At 33.2% G+C, this 14,139-nt stretch overlaps 1 protein-coding gene across 2 annotated transcripts in view; it reads right to left on the minus strand.

The window, feature by feature from the left end:
• Window positions 1-6: 6 nt before the first annotated feature.
• The window catches only part of LOC106132604 (carbohydrate sulfotransferase 11), a 43,130-nt gene continuing 28,997 nt past the window's right edge, over window positions 7-14,139 (minus strand). For both annotated transcript variants that reach the window (XM_013332054.2, XM_013332053.2), the window contains 5 exons: window positions 10,116-10,303; window positions 8,928-9,225; window positions 7,502-7,684; window positions 5,322-5,479; window positions 7-4,530 (listed from right to left, as the gene is read on the minus strand). In XM_013332054.2, coding sequence (XP_013187508.1) covers window positions 4,452-4,530; window positions 5,322-5,479; window positions 7,502-7,684; window positions 8,928-9,225; window positions 10,116-10,303 — 906 coding nt within the window. In that variant the 3' untranslated portion in view covers window positions 7-4,451. The remainder of the gene's footprint in view (window positions 4,531-5,321; window positions 5,480-7,501; window positions 7,685-8,927; window positions 9,226-10,115; window positions 10,304-14,139) is intronic.

Raw genomic sequence — 14,139 nt, forward strand, 5'->3', positions numbered from 1 at the left:
AGTGTAATATTAAATAGGTAATTTATTTTCTATAAGTACTAAGAATATTTTATAACAATATGTAAACACAACCGATTATTTTTCGAAATCTATAACACAACTCTCACGTAATAGCATTAAATTACTGCATGCACGTCTCACTTGATATGAGATCAAATCTAGAGGACTATAGCACCATTTCAGTTACATTCGTAGGCCATTACATTTTGGTCTAATATTCATTCCATACTAACTAACTTTCATACGTTACTAACTCTTCTTAAGGGCAAATAATTGATTACTATGTGCATTGTTTTGTACAGCAAAAAAGAGTAATGACTTTTCTTCATGACATCAGACCCACGCGGCAATGGATACTGAACAACTTTTCTACATAAACATGAGAAAATTATAACTTTTGGTAAAACTTTGAAGTATAAACCTTTTTATATATTATGTTCTTATTGGTGTGGTGAAAAACAAGTTTTTTTTTTCGCCACAGCCCAGAAAATTATGACTGACTGGTCTAACGTAGTAAGAGCTCTAAACAGAATCTTGACAAAAGGACGGACTACGAAAGGATTCTCTTTTAAGGTTTTTAATGCATTGTATTCCTTTAAGAAAAGTTGTTCGGTGTCCGTGTTTTATATCGTTGGCAATTTTTATCTTTAACTCATCTCGATGACCTAAAATTACAGCAGTTTAGTGTGTAAGAGTTCTGTCTGCCCTAATAGGGATGAAGAAGTTTCTACCTCTATTATTATGTATGTCAAACCATTTGTATTAGTAAATTTGCTAAAACTTGCCTCTTCGTCTAAAACAGTCCAAATACTTTTGCTTTAAATAACTTCAAATGCCTTGATCGTCTTTTATAGGTACTAATAGTTGTAACGTAAAAAGTAAATCTTAGAGAGAGCAAAAGTTTAGTAGTTATACCTATTTGAATGTCTGAAATGCATTTTTAACTATCAACTACAATATATCATTCATTCGTTAATAACTCATTTATACTTTAACATACAACAGTTTACAAACGATATTTATATAAATAATTGTAATGCAATTTCCATTTAATGTTTAAAAAACTTTAAATAGATGATGTACTTAAATAAATTATTAAAAAAAATTAATGTTACATCGGCGAAAATAAGTGCCGTGGTAAAGGTTGAATAGACTTTATTTATAATTGATATAATACAAAATACCTTACTTACTAAATTGAGAAAACAACAAGCAAATATTTAACGTGTATTATAAAGTTATGATAGTTAAATAAAATGAATCAAGTAACAGTAAATATAAAAAATAAACAATTTAAAAATTAATAAAATTTCACTATTATTAATGGCTTGAAAGTGATTTTTGTAAAGGCTTCTCGATTATATTTTGTTTCTATTCTACATTAGTTAAAATCTCATTTTATTGAAAGTCTGATCAATGCCGGATATTATAAGTAGGTACCTAATAAACTTTTAGCAAAGAAATGTAAACATAAAGTATAGGTGACACGATTCTTATCATTATTAAGTAACATGGGTTCACTTTTCGTCCCACAAAAAAAGTGTAAAGGCCCTTTCACATTTAGCATCAAACCGCAAAATAATTTAATAGCTAGGTATGGTAACTGTTAAAATATTTGTCAAACATTTGTATGTTTGAAGATTTTCCATACCTACTTACAACATTCAACTGGACTGCGTATAAAGTAGTAAAGTATATTTTGTGGTATGACATTTATTGTTATCAACTTTCGTCTTCCTTATAAATAGGAATAGAATTTGTACTTATCGTTAATATTGTTTTAACATATTGAAATGGATGGCACCCTATATTTCTAATGATTACCAAGTTAAAGAACCGTTTTGCAAGCCAAGAATAATGAAACATTGTAACTACAAATATCAAAATTGCATAAAAAAGTAAGATTTTTACATCTTACTTAAAGCACTTTTCTAAAAATACATAATGACCTATTTTATTGATATTTCCACATTTTTTTTTGTAATTTTCCTTTAATGTAATTTTCAAATTGTAGGACAACAAAATGGGTTCAGTCGTGTTTAAGATATTCACAATTTTGTTGAAAAATAAAAATGTTCGCGACGTTTAAGTTGGTGGCGAAATACTAGTTAAATTTATTCAAGTAACTTGCACAACGGTAATAATATTCAATATAAGAAACCAGTATCTTGCATGCCATTTGCTTTTTATTGAAGTCAATAACATACAAGATAATCATATACCTACCAATTTTTTTGTTTACAAAGCATGTACATTTAATGGATTTTCAACAATACGAAAGTATGCTTCGTATTTATTTTGATTGTAATCTGTTGCAATGATACGATTGATAAAGAAATGTGTTGGTAAAAATAACCGACAAAAAAAATTAAGTTCTGTTTTTGAGACGAAATGGCAATTCTGTGCCTCTCTGATTTATTGCTGTCTAGTATTTTCATCTGAGTTTTGTTATGTTTTTGTTTAAAAAAGTGCAACCCTATTAGCATATAAGTGAACCGCTTAACAGCTATTAAGGTGATAATTATCTTAAATTTTCCGAAGGATATGTACCAAATATATCCTAAATCACGGAAGCATGTCAAGCGGTTGGTCCTACTTATTTTACAATAGTGTTGTTGGTCTTTTGTTAGTATTTATATGACCAAGGTTACAAGTCCGTTAGGGCCCTTCTTAATTTATTAAATCTTTTAATAAATCATGCATCATTCGTACCATTGCAAAGACAGACGATAGAACAATAACAAGTTTCATTCATATAACTATGAAACATACATTAAAATTAACTAATTTCAACAATTATGTATATAAAATTAGCGAAAAATCAGGAATATATCACTCAAATTCTAATTTGTCTTTTACATTACCTAAGTTCTTAAATTTAAGACCATAAATCTATCTTATGGAAGCACTAAGGAATTTGTATTTTGCGGTACAAAACTAAAACATATTTACATGATTCTCTATGGCGACAGCTAAACACGCCTATTCTATTTATTTCAACCTAGTCTAGTCTGGCCGAACCGTAACAGGTTGCCTTAAGTATTAGCAATTTGTTCACATAATAATGATTCAAAGGACGTATGGAATCTGTCATAATTTATTAAGATATCTTTTGAATGTTATAAGTAATCAGATATGGTAAGAAAAACTTACTAAGATTATGAAGTAATGACTCGGCGTAATATTTTAATTTGCTAAATATTTTTTATTAATTATTATGCAACGCGTACTCTGCTGAAATATTTCTTAAAATGCAGGGAATAGTCGTTTAAAGTTTTTTACATGATACTTATTTTAAATATTTTTTCTGCTCACGTAATACCATGCTCACGCTTTTACTATTATTGACAAAATATTGCTTATATATGAATTTATGTTTAATGAGGAACTGACGGATTAGTTAATTGCTAAAAAGTTTCAAAGTAATTTGGACATAAACAGTGCACACATTTATTATGCATTCTTGAAATTTAATAGTTCATTTGTAACTTTCGATTCAATAGGCATGATAAATTTTAATTGTAATTTATTTTTGTTTATCTTTTGTCAATCATAAAAATATGTTTACGGAAAGTCACGTCAAATTTATCCTACGAGTATATGGGTAATGAAGAATTTTTTTTTATTAATGCATTTTATCATACATAATACTTAATAATTATGTATGATTGCACATTATCAAATCTTGATAAATAATACAAATGCCTTTATTTGGGTAGTTATAACATACAAACATAAAATCACGTGTCTTTCGTTGAGGGATAGGCAGAGACCACATTTTTCCACTTTTCACGATTTGTGCACATTTTTTTATATGTTATAAATCGTAATTGTATTGATATTAATAACTTGGGTCAAACATTTTGTTACCATGCTCTTAAAAAATACATTGTACAATAAATAGTTTAAACAAAATAAATAATCACAAAGTTTTGATATCTGTACAAATATAGCTACAGATAAGCAAACATAACGTTATCTAAGGGGTAATTAAGGCAAATGTTGATTGGATATCACAAAACGTTTTACTAAAAGCTATAATTAAACATGGCGTGCATGAAATTGGAACTTCGGTTGTGGGCAAATTGTTTCCAACAAACTTTGATCTTTTAATTTGTATGTTGGGGTGAGAACATACTTCTATTCCATAATTACTACATGTACGTACATGAGATGGAAAATAAGCCATACAATTTTTTAATAATCCTTCTACTTCAATTTTGAAAATGGATTGCGCTCTCTTTGTCCGTATCACAAAATATGTCTATGCCATAACAAATATAAAAATTGACGTACGACGTCTACGGTCTTGATTTTCTTTCCAATATGGATCAGTCGACAGACCAGTCCATCAATCAGTCTTCAAGCCATTGATGAAAGCATCAACATTCGATGTCTGCTGGACACGCGTGATAATGAAATGATGAAGCATTCAGTCGTCTCTAAAGGGTTCATCCCTTGGTCTCTGTGTCCTCTTGGACTACGTCGTAATAATTGTGCACGGTGTAGTTGAAGAGTAAGAAGTCGTTTCTGGAACAAGTTATATTATTTTATTATTTACTAGCTTACGTCCGCTTGAATTGAAAGCGTATTTCCTTCTTTGTACTCTACACGTATGCTATCTATATGTATGCAAAAAAGTAGGTAGCAAACACTTTCGCGTTTATAAACTTGCTTTTACCCGCAGTTTCGCCCGCGTAAGTTAAGGGCCATCTACAAAAAGCGACGAATTTAAATGGGGATGAAAGGTATCCTGTGCCCTTCTCTAGACTCTTAATTATATTTTGATATTTCAAAAAGGTTTATTCAACAGATAACCCATGAAGAGGTAACAATCAAACAAATAAACTCGCTTAAATTTTGAAAAGAAAAAGATTGAGTGGAGTTTTCTTCACTGCCGGAATCACACGACTTAATTTTATATTATACACTCATTTGAACGTGAGATTAACACTCAATTATCTTGCTGACTACGAGAAACCTACTTTCATAATTTTATAGCAAACTAGAGAAGAAGGATGAATGAAAACAGGTTGACTAAGCAGATATACAAGGAGAGTGTGGAGAGAAAGGTCGGGGTGGGAAGACCTAGACGAACATATCTTGATCAAATTAAGGACGTCCTGGTGAAGGGTCAGGTCAAAAGTGCCCGAAACCGCCGAGCTTGCATGAAGAGAGTTATGAATGTGGATGAAGCAAAGGAAGTATGCAGGGATCGTGGCAAGTGGAAAGAGGTAGTCTTTGCCTACCCCTCCGGGAAAGAGGCGTGAGTTTATGTATGTATGTATGTATGTAGAGAAGGTGTACTTATAGGTACTTACTTATACAAGTTGTAGAGGCCGTCGAGCTGTTTCCTCGTGAGGCGTGAGTATAGATGGTTCATGTTGTGCAATGTGTTGGTGCCTTTACCGCTGTTGCGCCACTCAGGCTTGACCACGTCTTGGAGACGAGCTAGCTGTATCAGGAAGCGTTGGTCCTCCTGTAATTTTATATGAATTTGAGAACATACATACATATTATCACGTCTATATCCCTTGCGGGGTAGACAGAACCAACAGTCTTGAAAAGACTGAAAGGACACCTATGGAAAAGAGATGGGGTCGTCCTAATCTTTAGTGCCGGGAACTACACGGCATGAAATTGATAAAGTAAATTGAATTTAAAAATGGATGATCTGCGGTCTAATACAAGAACATGTATGTCTTAACTTACCTCGTTACTCTGTCTATTCGGTTAACGGGAGAGAAAACATAAGATGGGCCTTGTCGACTTTAGTAACATGAAGGATGGGATGTGATGAGAAATGTATTGACCTATGGATAGGACTAATGGAAGAAGGATCTTATTCATGTCCTACTGCTGAAGAAATGTCTCGCCCCATTTTGCTGAGCAGTGACATAAGACTGCTATTTTTGTGTTGTAATTACTTTAATTCTTTTGGAATCAAAGCAAAACATTGAAGGATGCATCTGACATACCTACATAATCATTATTATACGGCCAAATTCCACATCATGAACTGACTCCAAAATAAGTGACAAGACTTATTGTTCTTAATTCAAAGAAGAATTTGGCTGAATTACTTTATCGTACTTGGTTCCGTTAATTGTGTGTCCGAATAGATTTAACAGCATTCCCAACGTGATTAGAATTCCTGTCATTGAGTATTCGGCTCGTGCAACATAGGTACTACGACTAGTGGCATACAGGCATTGATAACGGTCGCATTCAATGTATTTTATAGTACGTGATTTAAGAACAACATAAAAACTTCTGGTTTATCTTATTATAGCATTTGGAGAAGAAAAAAAATAGAGATATAAAAATGCAAGTATAAAATTATTGAGTTGTGTTCACGATTTAACGTTGTACTTTATTGATACTATTTATCTAAGTATTATAAAATATTCTGCAAAAGTTTATATCTTCATTAAAAAAAAAATTAGGTTTAAACACAACGTTTTTCGATGTGGCCAATAGGTAACAAACGCACGCATACTCAGAATTTGGGTACCTATTGTTTGTATGTTAAAGATTGGAGTTTTAAAAAAAATTAAACAGTAGTTTTTATTAAATTTTTCCTCTGTTCGTTTTTGATAATATTTAGGTATCCTTTTTCTGTATTCTAATGTTGACTCAGATAATTTTATGATGTTACTTAGTGTAAGTGTTACCTACTTAGGTAGTTTGTTTTAGGGTATGTATTTTATATTTTACTGGTATTCTTTAAAAAGCCGCCTGCATAACTCTGCCTGCATTCCATTCCACATCGGCGACCTCTATTTTGTGCCGATAGGCCGACCTCTTGAGCAATGCGATGGAGGTGTCAGTATGACAAATAAGTGGTTAACAGGTGGTTACCTAACATCAAGTTACTATCTTATTAGGTGGTAGAATGCGCAACTTAACATGTAAATATATCTACTTACTTAGTGTAATATTTTTAAAAGATTTCTTTGTGGTGTTGCAAAAACTTAATAGGAGTACCTACCTATTAAGTCATTCTAAGTATAGAATGACTTTTATTCTACTTTGCTGATCTTGTAACGAAGAAAAAACATACTACCTATCTGCCAGCCGTTTCCCTCCACTCATAGATTGTAAGAGTTAATCAAGGGATAGGCTAATAAACTTTGCAATCATCTCATATAGATGAGATTCCGAGATAGTTCCATCATTGAGCTAACCTTCGAGCTTTAGCTAGATAATTGTTGCATACATACATATATTTAGTCACGTCTATAACCCTTACGGGATAGACAAAGTCAACAGTCTTGAAGAGACTAATAGGCCACGTTCAGCTTTTTGGCTTGATGTTAGAATTGAGATTCAAATAGTGACAGGTTGCCCATCGCCTAAAAGAAGAATCCCAAGTTGATAAGCCTATCCCGTAGTCGCGTTTTACGACATCCATGGGAAAGAGATGGAGTGGTTCTATTCTCTTAGATAATTGTTACTTAAATGTTTCATTGAATACTTCTAAATAAAGGCAAAAACTTACGTCTAATGTTTCAAACTTCAAAATCACGTCGAAGTTAAACTTGCAAGGCGTACAAAACCGTGAGTAAGGCGTCCAATGCATGTCTAACATCCTCTTTGCTTTCCACTCGTCCAGAACATAAGCTACGAACTCTTCGAACACGGGATACCTCTCTTTGGGCGCGGGTTCGTCGCCGCTGAGTAACTGGAAACAGGAATATGGTGCAGGTTAAAGAACGGTTCCGTTAGGGGCAACCACATAACACAGAGATGGGCAACATTATAAAAAGGTATGCGACATGTGACAGTAACGCTACTACCTTGCAACCGTATATCTGTTCCGAATATAATTAGCGGTAGAGAGGCAGGAATATTAAAGGTATTCCAAGTCTTCCAAGCTTTCAAATCGAGACTAATATTGATGAAATTTAGTATGAACATATTTATTTCCTGAGGTTAACAAACATATATGTTTTTTAGAAAAAGCACCATATAGCCTATAGCCTGCTTTTTCAAACTCTAGGAACTCGAGGAATCCTAGGATCGAATAATATCTGACGCTAAAAGTTTAGTAGTGGATAAAGCGAACATCTGTACAAATGGACAATTGTTTTATTTCCCATATTTAAGTAATTATTTGTCTATTTGCGTTGCGGTTTATTTCGGAACTGTACTCTTAGGTCATAAGATATATCCGCATGCACATGTTCTAGTATGGTATTGTAGACATTCCCAGCCTACTTACAATGCAGACCACAGGCCTGTGGTAATATACTAGCGTAATAAACTAACTCATATCACAGCTACGGCTGCTAAGTTTTAGAATAACTGATAAGTTAGTCACGATTAAAAGAAAAGTAGTTTATCCTACTACTATTATAAAGGCGAAAGTTTGTATGGATGTATGGATGTTTGTTACTCTTTCACGCAAAAACTACTGAACCGATTACCATGAAATTTGGTATGTAGGTAGCTGAAGACCCAGAATAACACATAGGCTACTTTTTATCCCAGAGTTCCCGCGGGATTGATAGGGTTTCCATGCGGACGAAATCGCGGGCGGTCTCTAGTTTTTTATAATTTACTCCTTTTTTTGTTTCGACTATATTATTAAGCAACAATTGAAAAATAATACAATATTGCTTATGTCTAAAGACAGAATTTTACATGAGAAATCAAAATTATTATACGTCTAATTCTGATTAAATTATCACAAAGTACTTGTAACGCACATGAAAAAATTAAAAGTTTGAGAATGTACTACATAACTGGGGTCTTAAATTATATGACCTCCGTGAACTCACCATAAAAAATACCCTAGGCGAAATACATACTATATATTTATCATACTATATTTTTCATTATTCATAACTTCTATAAAATACGTTTTGTATAACCCATCTATGTAAAGAAATTATCAAGGTTAAACCAATTAAAAGCTATTATACCTTTCGATATTTTTTGATAATCCGCTGCCCCATCTTGTCATGGAAAGACTTGGGCCACGCATGAACGATTTTGTCATTATACGCAGACGCCAGCCTTTCCAATGGATGCCTGACTATCAGAAACGTGATGGAATCCGCTTGTGCCTTCTTGATCATCTCCACTGTGGGCCTGGCGTACTTCTTTCTGGCTAGTTCTAGGAGAACTACCCTGGTTTTGTCTAGGAATGCAGCGGTGTAGTTAGCCATTAGATTAAAATTGTACATCCAAGACGTGGAGGCTGCTTTGAATATGTTGCACCTGCAATTAATAGGTTTCTATTTAGACGTAGTTTTAATTGAACTATGGGAGAGATATTAAAGCGTTTTGCATATAAAAATTGAGAAAGTATCAGTTAGTTACCAAACCCAAGTTCCCTCGAAAATTATACGTAAGTATTTAATCAATATTTCTTGATATCTGCCAACATTAAATACATTGCATATTATAACTTATTTTTTGTGTGGTTTGCACGATATTACCATAACTATAATTCAAACCTAAACGCGCTGTCGAAGTAACTCAAATCTTCGTTCTAGCAAAATTTGAGTTGCACTACTAATATTTTTCAAATTGCTACTGTTACCGGTGAATATATTTTGGCGTGAAATTATAACAAGGCTTTGGTGCTAGTGTCTGGAAATGGAACTTGAAACACGCAATGGATAATGAGATAATTATAGTTTAATTTTGATAATGGAATGCTCCATTAAGATCCACATGCGATGGGTATACAATAGCCTGTAAAAGTTTGCATGTTCCATCTGATGTGACTGACATTTTAATGGCGGGTTGGCATGCAAATGCAGGGCGTGCATATAACACATAACACGACTCTCAATAGGTAGATAATGTATCTAGTATAATAATATCAATTATACACCTTTTGTCGGAAGTATCATTAAGTATGAATCTCTAACATGGTTTTATCAGAGATTTAAACATAATAATTTAAGTGCAGTCTTTTTTTCCTCTGAAGGATAAGCACGTATCCAACCAAACACCAGACCAAAGATGGTATACAATAAATCATATCTCCGTTATTACACCATAGAAATATAGGTTTATTTTCTAATACTGTCTAAATGATACTTAAAAGATGCATAAATAACTAATTGTTATTAGTCAAGAATCTTTCAGGAATCACTCACCAAATAACATGGTACTGCCTATTGATCAGGTACTCCCAAGCGTACGCCTTATGTCCGGAGCCGTCCAGCCCGAGCCTGGCACATTCACTCCTCAGAAACTCCCTTCTGGCGACCATCCTCGCGTTCACTTCCATGAACTTGTCTCTGGTTAGTAAACCTTCGTGTTGGCTGCCATTCTCGAAAAGGTACTGCAACAAAAAGAGTTTGTTCGTTACAAGCAATGATTCGCATTGTTTTTTTGATTGTTTGTTATTTCACGCCCGGATAGCATCAGGTTCCTTTTTCATGAACTATTACTATGCAGTTTTAAAACTATGTGAACAACTTGTTTAAAAAAAACTTTGGAATAATTTAGTATACAGTCATCGATCCTTTGGTAATTTTTTTTGATGTTAAGGCCATATCGAAGGAAAAAGACAAAAAATTTATGAGTGTTTAATTGTTCCACGAGTCTTCTCGAGACTGTTAGCTCTGTCTACCCCGTAAGTGATACAGTCGTCTGATGTAATAAAATAAACCTCTGCCATTAACAAAACTCAAGCTTAACAAGAATGTTAGAATAATTTCTAATGAAAAGCCTGGCGTATTGTCAAACCCGTTCACCTTCAAAACTTGTATAGTGTAGCCATTATCACACCAGTGATGTGTATTTTACATTCACACCATGTCATCTTGACCAGGGACCATAGGTTTTGACATTAAGAGGTGAAGACATAAATGGTCACTTGGCTATATTTATTGTATGATATAAGATAAATTGATATGATTGAATTTTGTGCGTCCACTTGTGAAATATCATGCGTCTGTTAGCTTTTGTACGCTGGACAAATATTGATGAAACTATAAAAAAAAATATTGATTTCAATTCCCACGTAAGTGAAAACTTGTATGATATGAATGTAAAATTTGATCCCTGTCTGATGCGTGTTAAAACTCTCGTCTAAAGCAGTTTCGGCATATTTATTAAAGACTAAATAATCATAGCTAAATGGAATAAAGGAAATTTACTTTGCACCAAAAATCCTTTTTAAGGGTTTCATCAAAATCCATCTTGTAATAAGAGAGAGACATTCTTATTGCTAACGCCACTACATTTTAATAATTTCAATATTGGATAGATTTTTCACCTGTTTTATAAGTACGAGTAATTATTGGTGTGTTCTAAGGACACTTCAGTTATCTCAAGTCTCTCAAGTCAATAAGTGCCTTATTAAAGTTATTTTAGGTAAATGCATTTATTTTGCTAATCTCTTAACTTGTTTCCATAGTAGGACTTTGTAGAACGAGTACGCTTTCGCTTAGGTACTTTCTCAATGCAACTCTCCACAGCCTCGTGCATTGTTTAATCTGTGCAACAGTACATTTAGAATCCGGCCGGTCGTGCTAACTTCTAGTCATTAGGTTCCGAGTTCGATCCTCGGTAAGGTCAGGTTATTCGTTGAGTTATAACAATTTATTTAATATGGAGCTAACGCAGTTAGTGTTACGAGTATATAAATAAACAGTTCCGTTATTTAAAAAAAATACACATACATAAAAACATAAAATCTCGCCTCTTTCCCAGAGAGGTAGGAAGAGACTTCATCTTTCCACATCCCTACATACCTCTTTCGCTTCATCCACTTTCATTATTACCTTTATACAAGCTAGTCGGTTTTGGGTACTCTTGTCCGAACCTTTTGCCAGAACGTCCTCGATTTGATCAACTTAATGAACTAAAAACCATTAATGAGTTTAAATAAATTAATTTAAACCTTGTTTGTTTGTTTGTAATATCGTTATTGCACAGAAATTAACACAGTTACAAGGAATAGTACATTGTTATAAAATAAAAAAATCATCTCTAAAGTTACTTTGATCCCACAATTTACTTGGGTGACACGAGTATGATATATCTATTCAAATAAAACAAACAAAAACGGGAGTTCAAACAAGGTCACCAGAGGTCACCGGAGTTCATACACTCAGCTTTGTCCCTACAAACAAAGGAATTAGGGATAGTTAACTGGACTAGTTACTTACCAAGAATAATATCTAGCATATTTTTTTATTTATTTTTTTATTTTAATATTAGCGTTATGATTGATATACGAGTATGTTGGTTCTGATAAAACGCCACAGTAAGTCGTAACCTTTTTCTTTCCCGATTTAATCATATAACTTCAAGTTTTGTGCCTAAAGGCTCTATCTAACCAGTGAGGGTTTAAGTCATAATGTGTTGATTCTGGTAAAATGTCACAAAATGTCGTTCCCAAATACGTGTTTCGTGGGTTTCCGCCATCACCACAACAAGAACTGGTTTCACATCATGTTTACGGAATAAAAACAGTCCGCAAGATGGATCGCTTGCATCAAGATTCCATTTTGTGATATATTTCCGCAAACAGATTGTCTGTTTTTGGAATCTTGGATGTATATAATTAATTCTGGTCATAAAGAACTCTTTGCTTGTTACTATTTTTTTTTTACAGAATATATGCTTAATGCCACATATTGTTTTAAGGGGATACACTTAAGCTTAGGCAACAGGTAAAAATAAAATCTTGAATACACAATGTAAAACAAAAATATTAGGTACCTACATATAGGTATGTAGGTAAAAAAACAACTCTGAGTTTGTTTGCTAATTAAGTGTATTTACGATAAATCCATAACTAGGAATACATTTATTAAGACACGTATATGTACGTATCCCACCAATTCAAAGTTAGACCAGTATCCACATAAATTTAACCTCCTATTTATATTTCGAGGTTAAAAAAGTTGTCTTTGAAGTCATTTTTATTAAAGAGAAATTTTACGACCTAATTCTTATTTACGGTCGATTTGCTCCCTGTCCTTTCTTCATGCGTCCGTTTTGTGGGCCACAGAAGCAAGGAAGATCAAGATAGCGGCGGCGGAGGCAAGTCGGGCTGTCTGTCATTCTGTGTGGTATAGTCATTTTTAAACAATGATAATTCTCAGTTCCTTTTTGAAATAGGTACTTTAATTGTTAACAAACCCCGCAAACAGTCATATTCATATTCGCAAAACAGTTCTACTTACTGACTAGATACAATAGACTTGTTTACTACATGAGCAATAAGGACTGTTTATCAATTCTGAGCTTTGTAAATCATAAATGTTTTGTAACCAACACAATCATTTCTGATATCATTAATACAACTACATTTGGACGTTCCTTTCATATTGATTACAGAAACTCTTTCATGTAAGTCTGCGTGTCTTGAAAATTGTCGAACAAAACGACTACATCGCGTGTTCCAACAGCTACAATGCCAGGATCAATAACTATCAGAGGCAATTTCTAACTAACGCATTCTCTTGCATGAGGGGATGTCACAAGTTAAGCTAGTCAAACGAATTTCATACTTTCCTTGTCAAGAATAAAGTTGAAGTTCGTACGGCTTTTAAGGTTATACAGCTTAACTAATGCTTAGTAACAATCGATTGGCTTGTCTCAGGTCTTGTAAATGACACTTTAATTATGGATAACGTGCTTACTTATTAGCCATTGACGTTCCTTTCGCCTCCAAGATATTTAATTATGTAAAACTTCGTTCCACTTTTGTCTTGCTTGCTTGCAGCTTAGAAACTAAGACTTGTTGTTTGTGTCCTCTTTAGTTTGCTTGACAAATGCTGTCCGTCCATTGTTAAGCTTTATGCTTTCTATAATACAATGAATTTAATAGTTTATTTAGTTGTAGGTTTGTTTCAATGCAAATAGATAATTAGTGTTCTTCTTTACTCCACAGACATGAGAGTACCTTATTCTTACTTTATTTTAAAGAAAGTATGAGGCTCATGCAGTAGTAATGTTTATTTTGACTTTGCACAGACCTTATATTTGTTTACAAACATTATATTTAACACGATAATATTACGTGTGATTATATTGTAATTATGATCCAACTTAGATAAATCAAGTTACAAATGTTATCGTATATTATATTATTAATATACTTACGTTTGTAAATAAACGTTACATTGATTGATAACTCCTCTCTTTCATTATAACGAACTT

The sequence above is a fragment of the Amyelois transitella genome, chromosome 19 (assembly GCF_032362555.1).
Source record: "Amyelois transitella isolate CPQ chromosome 19, ilAmyTran1.1, whole genome shotgun sequence".
In the NCBI taxonomy this organism is placed as follows: Eukaryota; Metazoa; Arthropoda; class Insecta; order Lepidoptera; family Pyralidae; genus Amyelois; species Amyelois transitella.